General features: G+C 32.7%; 1 protein-coding gene and 1 long non-coding RNA gene across 4 annotated transcripts; one reads left to right on the top strand and one right to left on the bottom strand.

Annotated features, from left to right (window-relative positions):
* Positions 1-1,324: 1,324 nt before the first annotated feature.
* LOC148303308 (protein IMPACT homolog) lies at positions 1,325-23,596 on the bottom strand. 3 transcript variants are annotated; one of them, XM_088270169.1, is made up of 6 exons: positions 23,404-23,596; positions 22,073-22,305; positions 20,219-20,339; positions 15,984-16,093; positions 14,711-14,893; positions 1,325-1,813 (listed from the first exon to the last, which is right to left on the bottom strand). In XM_088270169.1, exons 1-6 carry the CDS (start codon positions 23,425-23,427, stop codon positions 1,720-1,722), a joined length of 765 nt encoding a protein of 254 aa, XP_088126295.1. In that variant the 5' UTR covers positions 23,428-23,596; the 3' UTR covers positions 1,325-1,719. The 3 variants fall into 3 exon arrangements, with proteins under 3 accessions (XP_088126295.1, XP_088126296.1, XP_088126293.1); XM_088270170.1 differs by lacking the exon at positions 1,325-1,813 and adding an exon at positions 13,024-13,977; XM_088270167.1 differs by lacking the exon at positions 1,325-1,813 and adding an exon at positions 13,989-14,303.
* On the top strand, positions 3,198-12,902 carry LOC148303309 (uncharacterized). The gene is made up of 5 exons (XR_015838495.1): positions 3,198-3,291; positions 5,633-5,714; positions 6,889-7,094; positions 9,391-9,527; positions 10,765-12,902. It is a non-coding gene; the product is annotated as an uncharacterized LOC148303309 (long non-coding RNA).
* Positions 23,597-24,397: the final 801 nt, after the last annotated feature.

The raw sequence follows: 24,397 nt of genomic DNA, 5'->3' as shown, positions 1-24,397 counted from the left end.
CGTGAAATTTTGTAATTGGAATGTTACAATTACCTGTTTTATTTGTTATTCACTATTGTAAATGTATTTATGTTAATGTTCTGTTAAATTTTTTAACAAATAAAATAAAATAAAAATATTATCCTAATTACTGGTGGCAAAATTAAAAAAAATACTCATGAACATTGGAAATTCATAAATAACCTGAAACCCATATCGATATTATTATAACAAGAGAATTAATAAAAAATTATCTGTTTGTCACTGTTAGAACACTATAAAAAACAAGGTTGAATGACAGCAACTGACGTCATAGTTTAACATAAATGTTGAGATTTACATATTGACAAACAAAAAAGATAATCCGTAAAATAAATATACCATATAAAAAAAAGTAATTTGTATCGTGTTTAATTTATGTATGCATGGAGAAAAAAAAGAAAACCAATTTGAATAACAGTGGTGTCCAAACTTGCCATTGTATATCAGCTAAATGTATGTTGGTCTCCGTAGTGTAGTGGTTAGTGTGTTAGGCTACCATATCGGAGGTGCCGGGTTGGATTATTATAGGGGATATTTTACTATAATATTTATTTGATATTACGCTGGACTGGTATGGTAATATAACACTCTCTTTATCATTCATCATTCGCGTTGTGAAATACCACTTAAAAACTCAGAATAACAATTTCATCATCAGGCCAATTGTAGACAAGTAGTCTAATGAATGATAAAGAGAGTGTTATTTTACCATACCACAAAGTTGAGAATATTCATTTAAGCCCCCCTGGGATTCGAACCCCGGACTTCCAGTACAGTAGCCAGTTCCGCTAACCATTACACTATGGAAACTGATCTTGCTTCTGGAAACTGACCCTTTTTTTTTTTTTTTTTTTATTTATTTCTTAAGTTAGCTTATATTAAAACTAATATAAACTATTATATACATTTACATCATCTTTATATATTTACATTTCCTTACAGTAACTTAGACATTTATTTTTAAATTCTTTCAGACACTTTTCATTCTTCATACATTCAGGCATCTCATCATACATTTTTAAACCCTTATACATCAAGCAATTTTGCGACTCAGCTCTTTTCAATAATGGTAGTCTTATTTTATCCTTTTGTCTAGTAGCATATTCATGACAATTTTTGTTTAAGACAACTTTATCCTTAAAATATCCGCACCCAAGGTGCATAAGGCACTGAATTATTTAGAAGCAGTGTTATCTTGATTGTTAAATACACAAAGGAAAAGTGATCAACCCTGCGCTTTAGGTACCAGTACAAGGTAATATCATATGGATAAATATTAAAGCTTAAATAACTCATTTAACGATTTATATACAAAACCTTTAATTTAATCCTCAAATGAACTTTTGGGATATGTCAATTAAACTCAGTTACTACCAGGGCTTTTTTTTCAAACAAAAAAGATACCGAAACTAACTTCATGTCAAGCTTTTTACAAAAAATTCAAATATCATTTAAATATTCATTACGATACCGTTTTTTACATTTTGACAAATTATATAAATATAGATTGTAATTACATAAGCGCAAACATTGAAAATTAAAAAAAAAAATATTCGTTTAAAAAGGTGCCGGGATGCCGTTCCACCGCATCACATGGAAAAAAAGCCCTGGATACATTACTACGATTAAGCCGGTAATACCTCTCAACTGCAGTAAAATTTTTAAAAAATTGAAAAATAATCTAAGTATTTCCAAATGTTATCTAGGTATGAGTTTCGCCAATACTATAGTTTGCCTGGCGGCATTGTTTATGTGCCGAAATCTGTCTGCGCCCAGTTGAATGCCCCCATACCTAGAACAATAAATAAAGAATTATTATCAATGAGGAAAGTGACATAGAAGAAGAAGGTAATGACAAATAAATAAATAAATAATCTAAAAAAGAGGACAGTTGAGATTTCAAAAGATATACAGCAGGACCTTTTTACTCCGAACCCCTGCTCCGAACATTTCTGTTAGCCGAATGCCTACTCATCTTTTAAATACATGCCTAGAATGGGCTGACCAAGTGAATATTCGTGTGCCAGAGATGCTTTTACGTAGGAAGAGAGAATAGAATGCCACACCATTCTGTCTTCGCAAACATTCTTCATCTCTTCCACGTTCATGCATCTCATACACACCCGCCGATTATTTAGACTCTTAACCTGACCGCTTTCAAGCATTTGACATACTTGATAGTGCCAAGATTTTCTCGGTCTTCCTCTGCTCCTTTTTCCAACTAAATTCGCCTCATAAATCTGTTTTACCGTTCTTTCTTCACTCATTCGTTCCACGTGTCCAAACCATCACAACAAGCCTTTCTTAATTTTATTGATAATGCTTATCTCAGCTTTGCATTCCTTCCTTATTCCACCATCCGAACATCTATCATACATCGTTTTGCCGCACCTTAATCTGAGAGATCCCATTTCGACTGCATTCAGTCGACTTCATCCTTATTTTGCCAACTCCATGCTTCACTTTCATATATTAGGGTTGGAATTAGGACTCCATTGTGTACTGCCAGTTTAATTTGTGTAATGACAGTTAACACAACTTAAGTAAGAAAAATTATTCTTCAAACCCTCATCCGCACCCGATGGTGCATAGAGCACTGCATCATATAAACGTAGTGTTATCTTAATCGTTAACACATGAAGGAAAGGTCATCAGCCCTCCGCTTCAGGTACCAGTCCAGGGTAATATTGAATAATAATAATATACTATAATAATCCCTTTCCGTACCCCAATGGTGCATAGGGCACTGTTTCATATAAAGGCAGTGTTATCTCGATCGATTACACATTAAGGAAAGGTGATCAGCCCTCCACTTCAGGTACCAGTCCAGTGTAATATTGAATAAATATTAGAGTGAAAAAATCACTTATATTTATTAAACCCCCCTGGGAATCGAACCCGGGACCTCCAGAACGGTAGGCGAGCATGCTGACCATTACACTACGGAGGCGGATATGGAATAAATATTAGGTAAAAAGAATAATTACTCTATTTAATTAATTTAATCTTAAATGCAAATAGCTAAAAACATCTGTGTTTATATTTGTATGTACGATATTACGACAGTGAATACATTTGGAGTTGATGATAGCAAAACATTTTTTAAATATTTTTTATATTGTACTTTGGATACGAATCATTGTTTTTAAGTAGCTTTGTAAGAATTTAATAATATTGTATTGTTGGCAGGTGAGCCGAGAATACTTCTTAAGTTTTTTTTTAAAAGAAAAGTGAATTACAATTTAATAGAAGTTAGTAAAAGTGTTTCATGTAAGACAAAATGGAAATAGTTTATTATCTATAAATATTCCACAGTGGTGAACAGACTGCTAGTGCCAACATTGATGTATGGAAGAGAAATATGGAATTGGAAAAAGAAAGATGAAAGCACATTTTTCAAGGCCCCTAAACTGTTTAATTCATCCCACAGACTATATTGTGGGTATACTGGCACAAAACATTAACTTTAAATTCCTGAATAGATTCGGCAGTCACTTTGTGGTAAAATCTATCCATTTTTAATTAACGCTTTACTTAGTAAATACCACTATTTCTTAAAATCTACTGTGACACTGTTTCGATGCATTCCGTATCATTTTTAAACACCGTTTGACACCGTAATACCGCGTTTGAAAATGATGCGGAATGCATCGAAACACGTGTCACAGTAGATTTTAAGAAATAGTGGTATTTACTAAGTAAAACATTAATTAACTATTTAAAATCCCTGCTATTTAAAGCTTTTGGCCTGAATAAAATACCCGCTATTAAACTTAAAGTGCAATTTAATTTTAAAACCAAATAAATATGACATTTCAAACTACTTAGTGTATTTGCCAGTTTATAGAATTTTGAAAACTTTATAATTTGTATCATTAAGTTCTTATTGCATATTATATCAGTTAACGTTTTTGGCCAGTATACCTACGGTATAATAAACTTATCTCTTTTTACAACATTTTGAGTGTGTTCAAATACTTGTTCACAAAATCTGGATTATCTCCAATTACAGGAGTTATTTTCATATTATTTTTTGACATCTCATCAAAGATGAAGAAGAATATGGAAGTCTGGGCATTTACGGGGCTGACGACCGTCATAGGCTGGTTTAAGTTATCACTTTACACATGTGTAACATTCACCAATTCTCCCCATTATTGACAACCACACTACTCAAATTCTTGGAAGTTCTATATATATGAACCAATTTAGAAACCATTTTACATTTTTTTATACAATTATGTAAGTTGAGAGTTCTGTGGCCTCCTATCTATTGGTGAGATGTTAAGAAGCTATGTTTCTAGTGAAGTTCTAGTGATTCAAGAACAAGGTTTCTAAATTGGTTCATATATATAGAACTTCCAAGAATTTGAGTAGTGTGGTTGTGAATAATGGCTAGAATTGGTGAATGTTACATGTGTGTAAAGTGATCACTTAAACCATCCTATGACGGTCGTCAGCCCCGTAAATGTCCAGACTTCCATATTCTTTTTCATCTTTGATGAGATGTCAAAAAATAATAACTAATCTCTAAATTTGTTTCAATTTAAAATTTTGCTTAAATTATTTATAAAAAAATCTAAGTAGCTTCTTCTTTTAAGTACATACTTTCAACTCATATAGTACATACTTATTAGTGAACTTTTTTCATTTTCATCTCCATGATTTTTTATTTTTTGTTAAAATTAAAAAAATCGTAGTTTATGTTAGCACTTTCAATCTATTTTAATATATTTCTGATAACTGTTGTATTCTGTTCAGTGCCCTTTATTATAAACTAAAACAAAATGTATACCCACACACAGGCTATGCCTTTGCGGGATCTTTTTTTGTATTAATATAAAAATAAAAATTGTACCTATAATTATTATATAATTTGAAAAGAAAAAAAAATTAACAAAAAAAGAAAAAAAAGTGATAGCCGTTAAAATGTGAAACTTATTATTTTGTGAAAAAATTGATATAGGACAGAATGTAAAATGATGATATTAGAAAGGAATGTAAGGCTAAGATAAGGAAAATTTAAAAGATGAAGAAGGTTCTTTGAGGTAGTTTGGACATATGGAGCGAATGGATAACGAGAGAATGATTTAGAAAGTATATATGGTGAATGTGAGCTGAAGAACAGAATGAGAGTGGCAGAAAAAGACTTGGCACGATCAGATCAATCAGAACCTAAAATTTGGTGGCGTCAAAAGTCTGTGTAATCAGAGGGAATGTATGGATGTGAATCGAGGAGTGTAAGTCGGAGTGGCGTGATGGTGGTAATAGTATTAGTAGTATAAATTATTATAAGTTTTTATTTTTACTATAAGTTTTTGTCCGCCTCCGTAGTGTAATGGTCAGCGAGCTCGGCTACCGTTCTGGAGGTCCCGGGTTCGATTCCCAGGGGGGGTCAAATAAATATGAGTGATTTTTTCACTCTAATATTTATTCAATATTACCCTGGACTGGTACCTGAAGCGGAGGGCTGATCACCTTTCCTTCGTGTGTTAACGATCAAGATAACACTGTGTTTATATAATGCAGTGCCCTATGCACCATTGGGGTGCGGATAAGGGTTTGATTTTAAGTATAAATTAAATAAATATATATTTTTTTTTTCTTTCAGTTTCAGGAAAACCTTAGTTAAAATAGAAAAAAAGAACCATTAAAAATGAATAATAATATATATAAAAATGACGTCAAAAAAGGTATGACATTTAAAAATAATAATTTATGATATTCTGTATTTTAAACAATCAAAGAAAACGCGTATCAAAAATAAATGTTCAAGATTGAGCCAATTTTACAAATGTACATTAAATGTTAAGCTATACTGAGCCACGTTATATTGTGGCTTAGTCTGGTTAAATGAAAAAGAAAGAAAATAGAATGCGCACATTTTTAATTTTTAATTTTACTATGCTCGTGAAGCAAATAAGAATGAATTTTTTTTTTTTGAAATGTGAAAAATATTGAAAATGCAAAAAAAAATGTATTGAAAGTGATTGACAATCACACTACTGAAATTTTGGAACTCATACATATATTATAAATCTACAATGATTAAAGAAAACACTTGTTTCATACCACTTGAGTTTTATTAAAGACTACATGTTTCAGAAGTTAAACTTCCATCATTCAGGTCTGTATAATAACTAAAATATAAAATATAAAATTGTTCTATAAATAAGGAGAGGGGAAAGTTAGGGGAAGGGGTTAGTCAAGGGGCGGAGTTTAAAAACAAAGGAAAAATGGAAAGCAAAGGTGAAGAATTTTGAATTTAATCATTGTAACATGTCTTACCACAAAGTTAATGCCGAAACAATAAATAAAATAGTATAAATGTCACGAGGCTTATAAAACAAAGCAATGAGAATAGTTCCTAAGAAAAAAAGATAAAATAATAGAAAAAATGAGAGAATAACTAAACTGGTTATCTATAAAAAAGAGAATTAAATTTAATATGCAGATCTTTATACATACATTAATTTTTTAACGATAAATTACCAAAATATTTTAAGGATAAAATAGTTTTAAACAATAATTGTCATGAACATATTACTTGAAATAATGATAAAAAAAATACTGCCATTGTTGAAAAAAACCGAGTCGCAAAATTGTTTAATGTATAAAGGTTTGAAAATGTATGATGAGATGCCTGAATGTATGAAGAATGAAAAGAGTATGAAAGAATTTAAAAATAAATGTTTTGTTTACTGTAAGGAAACGTAAATAAATCTATAGGTGATGTGAATTAAGTGTAAATAATAGTTTATATTAGTTGTAATATAAGCTAACTTAAGAAGTAAAAAAAATATATAAGATGTCAAAATACAAAACATATAAGTAAAAGTATGTATTTTAAACGATTTTTGCTTTTAGGTGGATTTAGAAAAACATTTCTTATGTCCTACAATATATTCCAATTGCTCAGTTTCACATACATACTCGCAGTCATAGGGCATAGATATTTAAAGTTTGGCTCAGACTCTATGGAAGGAACGTATGAACAACTTGGAAGCAATGTGAACTTATCGCTGCTGTTGCAATTATTTGAAATTGCTTTTCCGATAATTGGATTTACTGAGGTCAGTATCGACTTGAGAATACACTGAACTCCCCATTCACATGAACTAAAAAATAATAAGAATATGGTAGATAGGTTTCCTTGCATGCAAATCAATTCAGGATATCAAAATATTGGTGGGCCAAGCAGCTCCGACGTGACCTGTCTAGGCTCAAGTATTTGAAGTACTTGACCATGACATATTTTTCTATTTCTAACTACATTCACCTCATATGTCGAAACTGTGTCAACATACCTTTCTTAATTTAATCAAATGTATCTTTCTTAATTTAATAAATTTAATGCTAATCCCAGCCTTATGTTCTTTCCTCATTTCAAAAAAAGTTAATCTCGATAAAAACCTCTTTGTTTAGTCAAAATAAGCATTTGTGTTGAAATATTTAGACACTAAATATATTTTAAATGAATAATTGTTGAAAAATGTGAAAAAACACTTTTTATATGAATTAGAAAATTAGCATATTTATATTCGACACCATTATTAAATTTATTAAATATTTTTTTAAAACAGTAAAACCTTGATATAACGGAGTTATTGGGGGAGGAGGTGTCCGTTCAACCCGAAAGTCCATTATATACAAAAAAAAACTAACTAACTAACCATCACGCCGCTTCCCCGCAGGGGTAGGCAGAGAGAATCGAACGCCACACCACTCTGTCTTTGCAAACATTCTTTGCCTCTTCTACATTCATGCATCTCCTCATACATACCCGACGATTATTACGACTCCTGACCCGGCCGCTTTCAAGTATTTGACATACCTGATTGTGCCAAGTTTTCCTCGGTCGTCCTCTGCTTCTTTTTCCAACTACATTCGCTCCATAAATTTGTTTAACCGTTCTTTCTTCACTCATACGCTCCACATGTCCAAACCATCTCAACACACCTTTCTTAATTTTATCGATAATGCTTATCTCAGCCTTACATTCTTTCCTTATTTCATCATTCGAACATCTATCAAACATCGTTTTGCCACACATTCGTCTGAGGGATCGCATTTCGACTGCATTCAGTCTGCTTTCATCCTTCTTTTGCCAACTCCATCCTTCGCTTCCATACATAAGGGTTGGAACCAGAACTCCATTGTGTACTGCCAGTTAAGCTTCCGCTGATAGATTTTTATTTGCTAAAACTGATTTTAGTGCACCATTCACTCTGTTCCCAGTATTCACTCTCCTTTCTATGTCTTTATCAATCTTTCCATCCCTAGAAAACATACTACCCAAATATATGAAATCATCTACCTGTTCCAAAATCTCCCCATTTACCAATATTTCACACTCAGATCTACATTCATCTCTTTCAAAAACCATGATTTTGGATTTGCTAACATTCATCAATAAATCACTTTCCTTGCACACATTATACACTTTTGTCACCAACGTTTGCAGGTCTTTCTTGCTATTACACAAACAAAATACTGTTTATTGTCTTCGGACACTCGTTGTGAAGTGTAAAGGACGCGTGCTACGTGCGCGATGACACTTGTGATAAGCATTTGTTGACGCCCAATTAAACAAGGACATTTGAGTCCCCTTTTGTTAGGAGGCAGGTTGGACTGAAGCGAGTATTAATTAAGAACACGGTATCGACTATTTATATATATGCTTATTTACGAAACAAACAATACGGCAGTCAATACTCATGTGTTTCCAAACAGCTCTGTAAAGTGATGTTACACCCGACTCTCACGAAATACGAATTAAGACTATTTAACAACCCTCTTGCTTTAGGGTAGAGAATCCTAATATGTTGTATTGATTTATGGTCATGGGACGCATCTCACACCAAAGCCGGACAACATATTGGAAGCAAACAAGTCCCTCGACTTTCTAGGAAGGACTGTAAAAAGTGCGAATGAGAAATGGCAGGGCCATTACAAAAGTGGCGTTGCTTTAAAAAAAGGAATCAAGTTTTGCTTGTTATTTTAAAGTTTGCTGTTTTTCTATATTTAGCTCAAAAATTACTAAAACGTGTATAATATAGTTGAGAGTCGTTATCTGACGAATACTCAATAAATGTTATTAGATTATCGAGATGTGATCTTACCACTGATTCATTCATTCTCAACTTTTGGCAGTGTTGTTATTGCTCCGGCTAGATGCAGTCTATGAGTAAGACGACATTATGTCTCAAATTCTAGTATACGACGTGATTATCGTGGCCGCTAAAAATTGTTTACATACGGTGACATTTGAATTTAACCATGTTTTAACAAGACGTTTGATTTTTTTTATACTTGACTGATTTTTTTGTTTGGCTGTTGAGGTTTTACTGTAATTTGATTATTTTTCAGGGGAAAGTTTTTCCTTCGTGTTTTCAAATGGCTACAAAACTAATCATATTGACTACTGTTCAATATGAGCTCAGATTGCATAACTTTTATAGTATATTTATTATTTTTATACTTTGGAGTTTGGCAGAAATAATACGGTAAATAATATTTTATGTACATAACATGCACTTAAAAAATATTTATTTGTTCTTTAAAATCATAATTGACCATAACTGAATATAATTTACGTTTATTGCGTCTCTCGCGCTCTACCTGAGGTAAGATAATAGAAAACTTATAAGCATCTCCCGCTCTCTACTAACAGTATGTAAAAGACGCTTAAAGCATTTCCAACAAACAATGTTTTTTTTTTGACATCTCATCAAAGATGAAGAAGAATATGGAAGTCTGGGCATTTACGGGGCTGATGATCATCATAGGTTGGTTTAAGTGATCACTTTACACACATTTAACATTCACCAATTCTACCCATTATTGACAACCACACTACTCTAATTCTTGGAAGTTCTATATATATGAACCATTTTAGAAACATTGTTCTTGAATCACTAGAACTTCACTAGAGACATCTATTGGTGAGATAAAGAAAAACTTTTTACTAAGCAGAAACTCTTATATTAGTATGTGAGGTCCGATTCCTGGATTATAATCACACGCATGAGAAACGCCAGAAAATATCATTTTCATTTTTTTTTCATTTAATAAAAAATTAAAATTAAAATTAAAACAATATGTTAATAGCCAAGCAGCTAAAGCTTGACTGACAGTACACAAAGGAGTTCTGATACCCACCCGTATAAACTAAAATTGACCTGATGATGGAATATTTATTCCACAACCGGTAGCACTTTGTGTAATACCAAACGCTCGTTAGTTTTACTATTCCGCCTCCGTAGTGTAATGGTCAGCACGCTCGGCTACCGTTCTGGAGGTCCTGGGTTCGATTCTCAGGGAGGGTCAAATAAATATAAGTGATTTTTTCACTCTAATATTATTACCCTGGACTGGTACCTGAAGCGGAGGGCTGATCACCTTTCCTTCGTGTGTTAACGATCAAGATAACACTGTGTTTATATAATGCAGTGCCCTATGCACCATTGGGTGCGGATAAGGGTTTGAATTGAATTGAAATTGAGTTTTACTATTCACCTGTAGATGATAACAATTGTAGTTTTTTAAACTAGTCGTGTGCAAATGAAATAAAACTCATTAAGTGGTATTGTTGTTACATGTATTGTTATTACATGTATTTTTCTTTTTTTTAATCAACTTGTCATTCCACAATGTCAATTGTCAATAAATAATATGTGTTAAAAACTTGTCAAAGCTGTTTATTGTTTATATTGCAGCTAAGAATGGTTCGTTTATTTTCAGGTATCCATACTACATTTTGCAGATGTGTAATAAAGACGTATATTTCTTGACTTGGCTGAGATACACATACTGGATGGTACACATTCCACTACTTGCTCTGTATGAAATGAGATTCTTCATAGTGATGGGCGAATTCTATGCTGAAACAAATATGTTCTCAATAGAGCTGCCCAACAGGTGGAACTTTACGCTGCACATGCCTTATATACTTAGGGGTTACTTAAGCTGCGTAATGATGCCAGGCCTGTGCGCAGTTGTATACCATCTGTACGAAATCCGGGCAGTCAAATTTCCCACAAAGAAAACAGTCGATAATGATTAATTGAATTTTATATGAAAATATATTTCCATTTCTATAAAACGTATATTCAAACTTCAATCGAAGGTTATTTATTTTTTACAAAAAGTAGATTTCAGAACAAACCAATTTCCAAGTTCCCATGAAACCAATATGTAAAGGCAACTAGCCGTAACTCAAGTTGAGGATGTTTGGCTTAACACAGCTTAAAGCATTCTTATAACTGGCCTCTATCATATACAATCACAGATTTTGCTCTATCTCTTTCCTTTACCGAGATATTATTCTTTTTCTTCTTCATCTTTTTGTAGATCCTAGGGATCTGTTTGTGCCTCCGCATGTTGCTCTTGGGATGTCGACACCCAGCTGTCTTTCCATCTTTTTGGAGGTCTGCCTGGCGGTCTGCGTCCTTCAGGGTTGCCTTGGAGGGCGATACGTGGAAGTCTGTCTTCTGACATTCTGTTTATATGTTCATTCCAGTATCGCCTTCGTTGTCGTCCCCACCTCACAATATCCTCCATCTTACACATGCTCCAGATGTCGGTATTTCTTACTCGGTCTCGCAATGTGTTTCCGGTTATGGATCGGAGAGTCTTCATCTCGGAGGTTCGAAGTCGAGATTTTGTTCTGGAAGTATCTGCTATTGCCTCAATCCCATAAGTGGCTATTGGTCGAACACATGTTTTGTATATTTTCATTTCACTATCTATTCTCATGTGTTGAAATGTAACAATTTTGTAATGTTAGCTCTGGTGAGTATCTGAAAATGAGAAAAATACATCGCAAGTAGCCGCCACAGCTGGGGTAGCGCATACCAACCACCCCGAAGGACGATTTTTGCGCTACTAAAAGGGGATCGGTCTACCGGTTTCTAAACAATAACAAGCCGCGTACGCATGTATGCAAAGCACAGCTCGCACGCACGCACGCACACACTGATAAACGATTGTGTATTGGTGATTCCATCCCCGATTTTTTCATAAATGATTTATTTCTGTCACTGCAAATGAAAAACTTTATACCATAATACTTTTATGCAATAAGGCATTGTACTATAGAGGAGGACAAAAATTCAGAGCCCATATCTATTATATTTTATATGGATATTCTCGTAATTAGAGTCGAATTGTAGTAAATACACATCACCAGGAAGGAAAGGTTTAACTACATGATATTTTGAAAAGGCAGTGTTTGGAGACGCCGCATGTGTCATATAGTACCAATCCGAGCATTGCCCGCATGCTTTGACTTGTTTGCATTACATAAGATCTTCTCCTTCTTCTAACCCTTATCTGCACCCCAATGGTGCATAGGGCACTGCATCGTATAGAAGCAATATTATCTCGATCGTTAAATACACAAAGGAAAGGTGATCAGCCTTCCGCTTCAGGTACCAGTCCAGGGTCATATTAAATAAATATTAGACTGAAAAATCACTAATATTTATTTTGACCCTCTTGGGAATTGAACCAGGGACCTCCAGCACAGAAGCCTAGCGCGCTAACCACTACACTATGAAGGCGGACATAAGATAAACAACCCAAATGAGCTTGCCAGTTGCCACTTGACGCTTTTTATTGGAATTTATTGGAAATTCTTGGATAAATTACCAAATTTCATAGTTTTATTTGTTGTTTTTAAATTATGATACTTGGACTTGTTCTATTTTTTTTTTATATTGGATAAAGTTTTTGTTGGATATTCTATTGTATCTGTTTTGTTTTGTTTTTTTTGTACTGGACAACTTTTAAACTATCCAATCTCTAAGAACAATAAAAGAATAAGCTGATATTTTTAGTTCTATATTTGTGAAAGAAAAAAAAAGAGCATTAAATGATAAATAAACACAAAATTGGTTATATACAAAGTTTTATTTTTATTTTTTAATAGTTTAAATGTAACTTTGTATCAAAATCACCATAAATATTTTATTATAACTTAATTATAATGTCTACCGGTTTCGAAGTTAACCGCTTTTTTATCAAGACTGATTAATACTAAAAAAAAAGTTTTCTTACTGATTTATAATAAAAAAACAAAAAAGAGTTAGCATCGAAATAAAATATTTATAGTGATTTTAAAACAAGGTTACATTTTAATTATTAAATGGAAAATCACACACTTAGTGCTTCAAATATAAATTATATTTATTTTTATTTTAAAATTATTTTGGTGCAAAACCAAATATTGCGTTTGGTTTTAAAAATAATGTATCTTTAGTGAGAGATGACTGGGGAAAACTTGGTATGATAAAAGACGTCACGGCAGAAGTCGGAATAATTGTCGGGTACGTATGTGGAGATGCATGAATGTGGAAGAGGCGAAGAATGTTTGCAAATGCTGAGTAGTGTGGTGTTCTATTCTCTGTTATTTTGAAACTAGTAGTCGTGAAGTAGAGTTCTTGAGTGGTGTTACACAAAGTGAACAATGAATGACAAGGAGTTTGTTATATTATATTACCATATCATAAAGTTAATAATGCTTTGATAATAATTAAAACCGAAGTAAAGTGCAAAATAGAGGCCGCTCGTACAGTTTTTAATGAGATGAGAGATATATTTAGTAATAATAATTAATTAAACCATATCCACTCCCTAGGTGGAGCATATAGAGTCCGCAAACTGTCTCCAGGCTTTTCTGTCGGCTGCCAGCTCTCTTGCATCCTCCCAAGTCAGATCCGCGTCCCGAAGTTCTGACGAGAACTGCCGACGAATTGTCAGCAGTGGTCGTCCTGGGCGGCGCGAACCTGATGCCTTGTAAAAGAGGCAAGCTTGATGGCGGCTCTCAGGAGGCATGCGGAGTACATGGCAAAGCCAACTGAATCGCCTTTTCTTGATGACAATTGTGACCAAAATTTGCTGCGTCCTACGCCTTATCTCTTCAATTATTTATTATTTTGTAACAATAGCCTAAATCTGAAACTTTGGCATAGAATAGTTAGGTGTTATGTTTGGTTAGTACTATACAGAGTTGAATCACGGACCCCAAGATCAGCACTATGAACCGATTAGAGGCATTCAAAATGTGGCTACATCGTAGAATGCTACTCATTCCATGGACCGCTATGGTCAGCGACGCAAATGTCCTTCAAAGAGCAAGAGCAGGGAGACAGTTGCTGACTGATGTCAAGGTCCGGAAGGTGTCAAATAGAGGGTCGATGAGGTGCGAGCAGAAGACAGATCTCCTGGCTCCAGAATATACGCGATAGGACGGATCAGGACCTTCGAGATGCTGTTTAGAGCTGCCAAAGACAAGGATAATTACTCTTAAGTGATAGTCTACGTCAAGGGAACCTGACATGAGACGCACAGAAGAAAAATAATACTTTTAAGATACAAAAAAAATTATATTTTTTGACATCTCAACATAAATGAAGAAGAAAATGGAATTTTGGGTATTTACAGGGCTTACGACCGTCATAGCCTGGTTTGAGTGATCACTTCACATACGTGGCACATTCACTAATTCTACCCATCATTGACAACCACATTACTCAAATTCTTGTAAATTCTTTATTTGTATAATCATATGATCCGATTTCGAAACATTTTTCTTGAATCACTAGAAATTCACTAGAGACATCTATTGATGAGATGAAAAGAAGCATAAGAAGAGATGAAGAAAAAAAAAGGTATCAAAATAAATTACCATCTAGTGACAACTACACAGACATTGTCAATGTTGAGGATGTCTATCAGCTTCAGTAGTCTTCCTCCGGCGGCCTTCTCCCCGTCATCATCGCAGTCCTGATGCAGGCCGCACTTCCACGCCAATATGTTGTGAGTGGCCCCGGCTATTTTCTTTTCGCTTTTCAAATTCTGCAAAACCGCCCTGAAAAACATTTCTACCTTTAATTTTGATAATCTGTCCCCCTCCATGGAGTAATGGTCAACGTGTTTAGCTACCATGCTGGGGGTCTCGGGTTCGATTCCCAGGGGGGTGAAAATAAATATTAGTGATTGTGCGCTGTAATATTTATTTGATATTACCCTGGACTGGTTCCTGAAGCGCAAGAGTGATAACCTTGCCTTCATGTAAGTAATGATCAAGATAACACTGCGTCAATTCGATGCAGTGCCCTATGCACCATTGGGTGCGGATAAGGGTTAAAAGTATAATTTTGATTATTGACTAAACACAGCGAAGGTGATACTGGAATGATCAAGTAAACAGAATGTCAGATGACAGACTTTCACGTATCGCCCTTCGAGGAATCCCTGAAGGACGCAGACCCCCAGGCAGACCTCCAAAAAGGTGGAAAGACAGCTGGGAGTCAACATCGCAAGAACTACAAGCGGAGGCACAAACAGATCCTTAGGATCTAAAAAAAGAAGAAGAAGAAGACTAAACACAGGTGACATTTTAGTAGTTGCAGAAATTTTCATCTTTTACTTTATTATGTGTTTCTTCTTCTTTATGACAAAGTTTTCTTTTTGGTCGCATCTTTTCGAGATCGTTATTAAAGTTTAAAAATAAAATGAAATGTATTAAAAACAAATATCAAGCCACTTATTGAACTTTTTACTGTGCAACAGATCTTTATAGGTAAAACCTGAATGTTTTTTCTCCATTTGTAAAATATTTAGTATATTTAAAAAAATATTTAAACAATACCTTTTCTTCAAAACGCAAAAAAAAACACTTTTTTACCCTGTAGCTGGTAAATATTAAGTTAAAAATTTACCGCTTTTGCTGGGATATAGTACATTTTCTGGGCATTTCGAAAACATGACAACTGAAAATTGTCATTTTTTGATATATGACGTTGTTGAAAGGAGTGAGCGATATTTGTAAATAAAAGTATAATTAAATCCAATAACCTTGTTTAATTTTAGTATATATTACCCAAAAATGTAGAAATACCCTTCCCTTCGAAGTGTGTTAAACATAATTATATCATCGGATTACTTGTAGGACTCACGTTACATCTTCAGGTGATTTGATTACTGCTACATGGCCTTGAAAGCGACTCTTCCTGTCCTCGATCACTTCTCCGTGAACTATTTCTGGACAAGGCACACATACTTCTGGCTGTAAGAAGATAATACATATGTAACATAACTGTCCAATAATTGGGACGCATTACCAAAAGGTTTAATTCTTATAATTTATATTTGAAGCACTAATTTTGTGATTTTTCATTTTATAATTAAAATGTAACCTTGCTTTAAAATCACTATTTTCAAACAAAATTACATTTTGATTATAGGTTTAATTCTTAGAAACATATAAAGGTGGAGATTGACCGGAGCATTTTGTCGTAACATAACGTCGTAACATAGCTCGCGGCGAGCATAAGCGAGCATCCAAAACTATGGATGGAGCGCTCGGCTCGCTGTACTGACTATACGAATGATCGCATCAACGTGTCGTTACGTAACACGTTAGGACAAAATGCTCCGGTCAGTCTCCACCTTAATATTAATTAACCCGTGGATAAATCGCAGTCATAAATGAATAGGATGATTTGTTCAATGAATCAGTTGTAAAAAGTTAGTCAAAATCAACCATTAACACGTATAAATGCCAATACTAAAATTTGTCAATTTTGAAAAAAAAAAAACTTTTCGGTAATTTACATATTTTAATAATATAATTTGATTTAACAATGGGTTTCACAGTTAAATCATTTTGAATATGGCTGTTGATTGAGGTCACTGGTACTCCCCGTGGTGCTGCAGTGCCCTCCATGGCATTTGACGTTTTAAGCAATCCTTAATAAGAATTACAATTCGTCAACAATGGTCAGAGATTTACACACAACGAAGGTTTGATAGTCCCAAAAATTAACAATAAATATGGGAGTCAAACACTGCAATATATCGTTCTGAACATTTTTAATTTGTTGCCGACGGATGTTAGAGGTCAAAATAAAATATGGAACAAAGGCCAAATTAAGGAATGGGATCAAGAGTTAATTTTATGAAAATTGTAAAATGTTTATATTCTTAATTTTTCTCTCTTTTTTGGGTGTATGTAAGGTTAAAATGGTAAAAACAAAAAAATATATATATTTAAAAAGAACTCCACCGACAAGACACAAGGTGGCTTGGTGGGTCTCTGCAAAAATTAATATGTTTAAAATTGTGATTTCATTAAATGTATACAATTTATGTTAGTAAAAAAAATATAAAAAAGATCTTATGAAATCAGCAAAGAACCAGGGACCCTACAACCGACGGAATTATAAATCAAACTAAATTATTAAAGATGTGATGAATTGTACATGGGGCAGAATACAGACAATAAGAAATTACGAGAATGCACAAACACAGAAAATTGTCTCTAACCAAGCACCATATAGAGACAGAGCATAGTTTATCTTTTGAGCCCATAATCTTATGTTGACCTAAGAGTCAATCTTAGCTTAAATTGAGAAAGAAGCTATAGAAATATAAACATAAAATCCAATTATATTAATATAACTGATATTATGGTGAAAGAATGCCTTTAAAACTACAAATATTGGTATGCGGCTTGTCCAAGATGCATATTCTAACTAATGACTGCAGTATGGTATACATCATTAAAAAAAATAGATGACACAAAAAAACCAAAAACCATTTACACACAAATTATTCATAGATCTGGCGTTTACTTTGTAGAACTCCAACTTAATTTATACATTAAATGTTAAAATCAAACACCGATTTTTTTAGTATACATCAGTATGGTATACATCATTAAAAAAAATAGATGACACAAAAAACCAAAAACCATTTACACACAAATTATTCATAGATCTGGCGTTTAATTTGTAGAACTCCAACTTAATTTATACATTAAAGGTTAAAATCAAACACCGATTTTTTTAGTATACATCAGTATGGTATACATCATAAAAAAAAATAGATGACACAAAAAAACCAAAAACCATTTACACACAAATTATTCATAGATCTGGCGTTTAATTTGTAGAACTCCAACTTAATTTATACATTAAATGTTAAAATCAAACACCAATTTTTTTAGTATACATCAGTATGGTATACATCATTAAAAAAAATAGATGACACAAAAAAAACAAAAACTATTTACACACAAATTATTCATAGATCTGGCGTTTAATTTGTAGAACTCCAACTTAATTTATACATTAAATGTTAAAATCAAACACCGATTTTTTTAGTATACATCAGTATGGTATACATCATTAAAAAAAATAGATGACACAAAAAACCAAAAACCATTTACACACAAATTATTCATAGATCTGGCGTTTAATTTGTAGAACTCCAACTTAATTTATACATTAAATGTTAAAATCAAACACCGATTTTTTTAGTCTAAATTGTATTTTATGTTAAAAAATACATAAAAATATATTCATTCGTTTGAAAATGCCATAACAAGGCGAAATAGTTATCACAAAATTATTTTTATGTATTTTTTAACCATAAAATACAATTTAGTAGACTAAAAAAATCAGTGTTTGATTTTAACATTTAATATATAAATACACAAAAAATTATTTACAAACTACTATTTACTTATTATTTTTTGACATCTCATCAAAGATGAAGAAGAATATGGAAGTCTGGGCATTTACGGGGCTGACGACCGTCATAGGCTGGTTTAAGTGATCACTTTACACACGTGTAACATTCACCAATTCTACCCATTATTGACAACCACACTACTCAAATTCTTGGAAGTTCTATATATATGAACCAATTTAGAAAACCTTGTTCATGAATCACTAGAACTTCACTAGAGACATCTATTGGTGAGATGTAAAGAAGCTTTTTATTAAGCAGAAACTCTTATATTAGTATGTGAGATCCGAATCCTGGATTATAATCACACACATGAGAAACGCCAGAAAATACCATTTTCATTTTTATTATTAAGCTTATAATTTGACCAGATAATTTATTTACAACATTTTGAGTGTGTCCAAATACTTGTTCACAAAATCTGGATTATCTCCAATTACAGGAGTTATTTTCATATTATTTTTTGACATCTCATCAAAGATGAAGAAGAATATGGAAGTCTGGGCATTTACGGGGCTGACGACCGTCATAGGCTGGTTTAAGTGATCACTTTACACACGTGTAACATTCAGATTTTGTGAACAAGTATTTGGACACATTCAAAATGTTGTACTATTTACTTATTACATTTGTATGACATACTTATTCATTAATTCAACTTGTTGATGTAAAATGAATATTTACGCTTTTATACATAAACATGTGTATTTAAATGATTTGCTAATTTATTGCATTTCTTACACATAAATTAATTTGTAACGGAGTATTATTTTCTATTCGGTTACAATATTTAACTGGGTATGTATACATATATACAGTAAGTTAAATTATAAGTTCAAATCAAAACTTTTTACTCAACATCCAAACAAATAATATTCCATTTTTCATGTATTCTATTTGTCTACATATTTAGCACTTAATTAATTAATTATAAATGAAACACTTGTTTTTTTACCTCTTAAGTATTATATTGTTACGACTAGCTTCGGAAGCTACAGGTGCTTCCATCTACAGGCATAAATATAAACTGTTTAAATTAAATAACTTTATATTTAAACCCGTAAATGAAAGCATATGTAGCTTCCAAAACTAGTAACAATATAATACTGTATAAATGTATAAGTGTTATTTGTCTACATATTTAGCAATTCACACTAAGAACAAAATTATAAATGAAAAACACTTGTTTTTTTACCTCTTAAGTATTATATTGTTACGACTAGCTTCGGAAGCTACAGGTGCTTCCATCTACAGGCATAAATATAAACTGTTTAAATTAAATAACTTTATATTTAAACCCGTAAATGAAAGCATACGTAGCTTCCAAAACTAGTCGTAACAATATAATACTGTATAAATGTATGAGTGGTCAAAAAACAAGTGTTTCATTTATAATTAAATCATGTCTTATCACAAAGTAAATGCCGAAACAATAAATAACACTACTGAATAAAATATTATTTTGAGTTATTTGTTTTTTTTTGTTGTTGTTTCTAAACACCTTAATTAAGACAATACACCAAAAACCGCCCCAAAACTTAAAACAACACTGCACTAGTTAATAGTAAAATTAATCATTGTTAGCCGAGATTTTATTATCGATTTAGGATCAAATTGGAATGTTAGAATGATTACAAAATAAAAGGAAAAAAATATCAACCTGTTCTTCAACTAAAAGTGCTGGTTTGTCTTTTTTTGGCTCAATATATTTTGGGAAATTCTGTAAAATCTCACGCACTTTTTCAATCCATTGATAAATAACAGTCTCGCCGATATTTTCCCTAAAAATATATACATTTTGTAGATTTACTGTATGTACTGAGAATACTATTTTATAGTTGGAAAAAGATATTACTTTTTAGCAATAAGTCCCCTAATGTACTTATTTATTTTCTGTACATGAAGTTTAAAATAAATAAACAAATAAATATAAAGGCTCTTTCGATAAGGATATAAATGTTAAAATTTTGTTTGAAATTACTTTAAAATGTAGCTTTACCATTAACAATCCATTAAAGTGCGTTATTGACTGTTGGCGCCTAAAGGGCTTAAGTGACAATTTTTTTGCCGTTGCAAGAAACATATTTAAAGCGCTAAAATTTTGTCAAGTAATAATGTTGCTTTACTATTTTTTATATCATCATAAGATAGAATGCAATACATTTTATCTAACAAATGTGCTTCAAATGCGTCTTCTAAAAAGTAGCTGATTTTTCAAACACATTTTTTAGGCTGGCAATAAAAAAAATCACAATATTTTTATTTTATTTACTTTTTATACTTCATTTATTTAGTTACATACACATAATTACAATTTAAATTTACAATAATATGTCCTCACTGAGTTTTCTAAGGGACATTTTACAATACTTGTTGAATGAATATTTATTAGTTAACCCTTTCCGGTCCCCAAATAATTTTTTTTTTAAATCTACTTAGACAGTTATATTCCAATTGGAAAAAAATCCTTTGTCAAAAAAATAGATACGAGTGACAAAAATGGAAGCTTGGAATTTCAATAATTAATACTAATGATGAAAAAAATGTCCAATAACATCCAACATGGGACCTAAGTCCTTCGATGTCGAATGAGATTTGACATTAGACCAGTAAGGGTTAATTATCTCTCATGAGTCGTCCAATCATGGACGATATGATCAATAACATGATCTACTTTAAAATAAAATAGGTATTATTTTATGGATATAGTAGGTTATAGTGGTGGAAAGTGTTGCTTGCATTTGAGACGGGTTTGTGTCAAAATTAGTAGACTTGAATCTAAGGGGCTACATAACATAACTAACATTTTACTAAAGCATAATCTATTTGTGTCCTATACATATACTTTGCATGGGATAAATAATACTAAAAACCATAGACAGGGTACATATCGCTCAAGAAAAGAATGTGTGCTTTGCCATGGGATAAGAAGTATGCACACCACTTTCATTAATGTAAATCCTATAATCAGTTTTAGATGCTATCAATTTTGACAAAAATATACACAAATAACAAGGTAATGTGTGTTTGCGTAAAGGTAACAACAGACTTAATTTTTATCAGCTCATGCTCAGCTCAATTTTAATCATGCACTTATGAATTTGTATAAAATAAATAAAAACTTGTTTGAATAAATAATAGAGGAACAATCAGAATTACAACAATACTATTTTTTATGTGTATTTATTACAAACACATTGTTTGTGTGTGGGAAACGCTTAAAAATGTATTTTACATACTGTTGGTGGAGAGCGGGAGACGCTTATAAGCGTTCTATTTGCTTACTTTTGGTAGAGTGCGAGAGACGCTAAAAACGTTGTACAGATCGAAAATTGGTTTGCGGTTACTTATGATTAGTAAACTGAGGATCGAGCGACAGACTGTCTGAGTATAATTAGGGTCGGGTTGATGAAAAAACCGCCCGACAACAATGTGCTAAACACTATTCTAACTTTGTGAACAGACCCTTTTGCACATTAAATACCTTCCAAAAGATTAATTAATATTCACTTACATATAGACGTCATTTAACGCTCTATGTATCACCTCTTTTTGTGAAGGTGCCAACGTCGGGGCAGACATTTCAAATGTGGGAGGTGATTCAGAAGGATAATTTGAAGGCAAATGAAATGCCAAAGTCACGTCAATATCGGCCTCAGACAAGTCGAATCTAAAGTCCTGCGAATCACCAGTTAGCGACTTCCATTCGGTTCCGTAGATTGAAACCAACGCCTCTATTTCGTCAGCCTAAACAATAAATAAAAAAATTGTTAGTAAAATGTAACATCGTTTTAAAATCACTATGAATATTTTATTATAACTTAATTATAATGTCTAAAGGTTTTGAAGCTAACCGCTTCTTTATTAAGACTGATTAAGACTGGTTAGCTTCGAAACCGTTATAAAATATTCGAAAAGTTATAATAAAATATTTATAGTGATTTTAAAACAAAGTTAGTGCTTCAAATATTAATTATACAAAGCTAAATTGATTAAAATCATTATTATGCAATATAAAACAACCAGAAACAAGAGAAACCGTCATATATTTTCTTGTAATTACAGCCGGACAGTGTCTCGATTCAATACTCTTATACATTGAATGCAAAACCCCGGCAATGTTTTCGCAGACCATATCGATATCTGGAATATGTCATTTCCTAACTTTAAAGCAATAATAATAACAATATTTCAGGCTACTGTATAATTCTTTGTTTTATATGTTCATCCTTGTTTAGGGACGTACTTTTCGAACCAATAATATCCTTAAAAAGACATAAAATATTATTTTATCATAAAGTATACATGTAAAATATTTTGTACAAATTGGCTATGGCTATTAATAAGAAAAAAAAATGATAAAAAAAACTTGTATGTGATCAATTTCGAGTTTATTAACACACTGTTGTCAGGCGGCTTTTCATCAACCCCGACCCTAAATAGTATAACAATTAAGGTTGTATACCAATCACAAGTAACCACAAGCTCAATTCCGACCTGTACAATATCATTAGCATCTCGCGCTCTACCACGAGTAAGCAGATAAATCACTTGCAAGTGTCTCCCGCTCTCTACTAACATTGTGTAAAATACACTTTTAAACGTTTCGTGCAAGCAATGTGTTAATGTATACACAAATAGTTTCGACAACTATAGATAAAACAGGTGAAAAAACAAACAATTAGTTTGTATTTTTGTCTGATGGTGAGAACATCTATAGTTCTAGAAACTAGTTGTTTACATTGATAAAACTCAAAAGTGGTCATATTAGGTGGCCTAAAGACCACTAAGATGCGGATGGGGTCCAGAAGAACTTCGATTAAACTAAACAGAAATTATATCTACCTGTCTTGAAATATTATTTTCCATGCTTAGTAAGCGTTAATTAGAATTCTTTTCAATTAGAACAATGGGATCTTTTGTTTATCTTTATTTTACAAAAATTGTCATACTTTTATAATTAAAAACAATACATGCGACAAAAATTGCAACATTACTACCGAACCCGCGGGTATTATTGTAGATTCGCTGTCATCTGTCACTTTCCACGTGATTGTTACCACAGAAAATCAAAATTGGCTTGCCATTGCTGTAAACATTTTAGTATTTTTTTAGGAGTGCAAGACTAACCACCTTGCCTCCAATTCGGTGCCCTATGCACCATCAAGTTCGAATAGAAGAATACCGTTTTTCAGTTTTATCATACATACTTGCATTTATTGCGTTTACATTTTTATTTACATCATTGCTCTATTTTCGGTTGATCTACGATATTATACAAAAATCGGAACAAAAAACAGAATTACGATCGAAATAATTTATTTGGCGAGAGGTTATTTTTTATGATAAAATAAAGGTAAATAAACAATGTCCATTACCATGCTGACAGTTTTGTGTAAGCCAGCAGTGTTGCGACCCTCTCAAAAGATGAAAAACAAAATAAATAATCTTACGGCACCCTAATTTTATTATTGGAGGCTAACTCTAGTATGGAGCGTACTATTGTATGGAGTGAAACGTGATAAGGACGGGCAGAACGGAGGCAGCAGGAGGCGTTTGGTATGTGATGCTACAGGCGCATATTAGGGATTCATTGGCAGCAGGAGGCGTTTAATATGTGATGTTACATGCGCATATAAGGGATTCATTGGTCGAAACTCAGAAAATGTGGGTAAAAACAAGGTATTAAGCAGATCTGGGGAGCCTAGATGCTTACTAAATAAAGTGGCACAAAAGTGAGTCATATGGATTAGCCATAACATAAGACACCAAGGCCTGGTTTTTACTATTGCGGAGGGTATGTTCAATGATACAAACTACAAAGGGAAATCAATCTTGA

This window comes from Brachycentrus maculatus, unplaced genomic scaffold (assembly GCF_059751285.1).
Source record: "Brachycentrus maculatus isolate JH-2025_06_01 unplaced genomic scaffold, ASM5975128v1 h1tg000373l, whole genome shotgun sequence".
In the NCBI taxonomy this organism is placed as follows: Eukaryota; Metazoa; Arthropoda; class Insecta; order Trichoptera; family Brachycentridae; genus Brachycentrus; species Brachycentrus maculatus.
The sequence above is the reverse complement of the archived record's forward strand: the minus strand, read 5'-3'. Positions and strand labels throughout refer to the sequence as shown.

Coding starts and splice junctions, on each gene's coding strand:
- LOC148303308 (XM_088270167.1), bottom strand. CDS start 23,427: ATGGAAAATAATATTTCAAGACAG. Junction 22,306..23,403: donor AAAATAATATTTCAAGACAG/GTAGATATAATT, acceptor TTTATTGTTTAG/GCTGACGAAATAGAGGCGTT. Junction 16,094..20,218: donor CACTTTTAGTTGAAGAACAG/GTTGATATTTTT, acceptor ATCTTCTTACAG/CCAGAAGTATGTGTGCCTTG.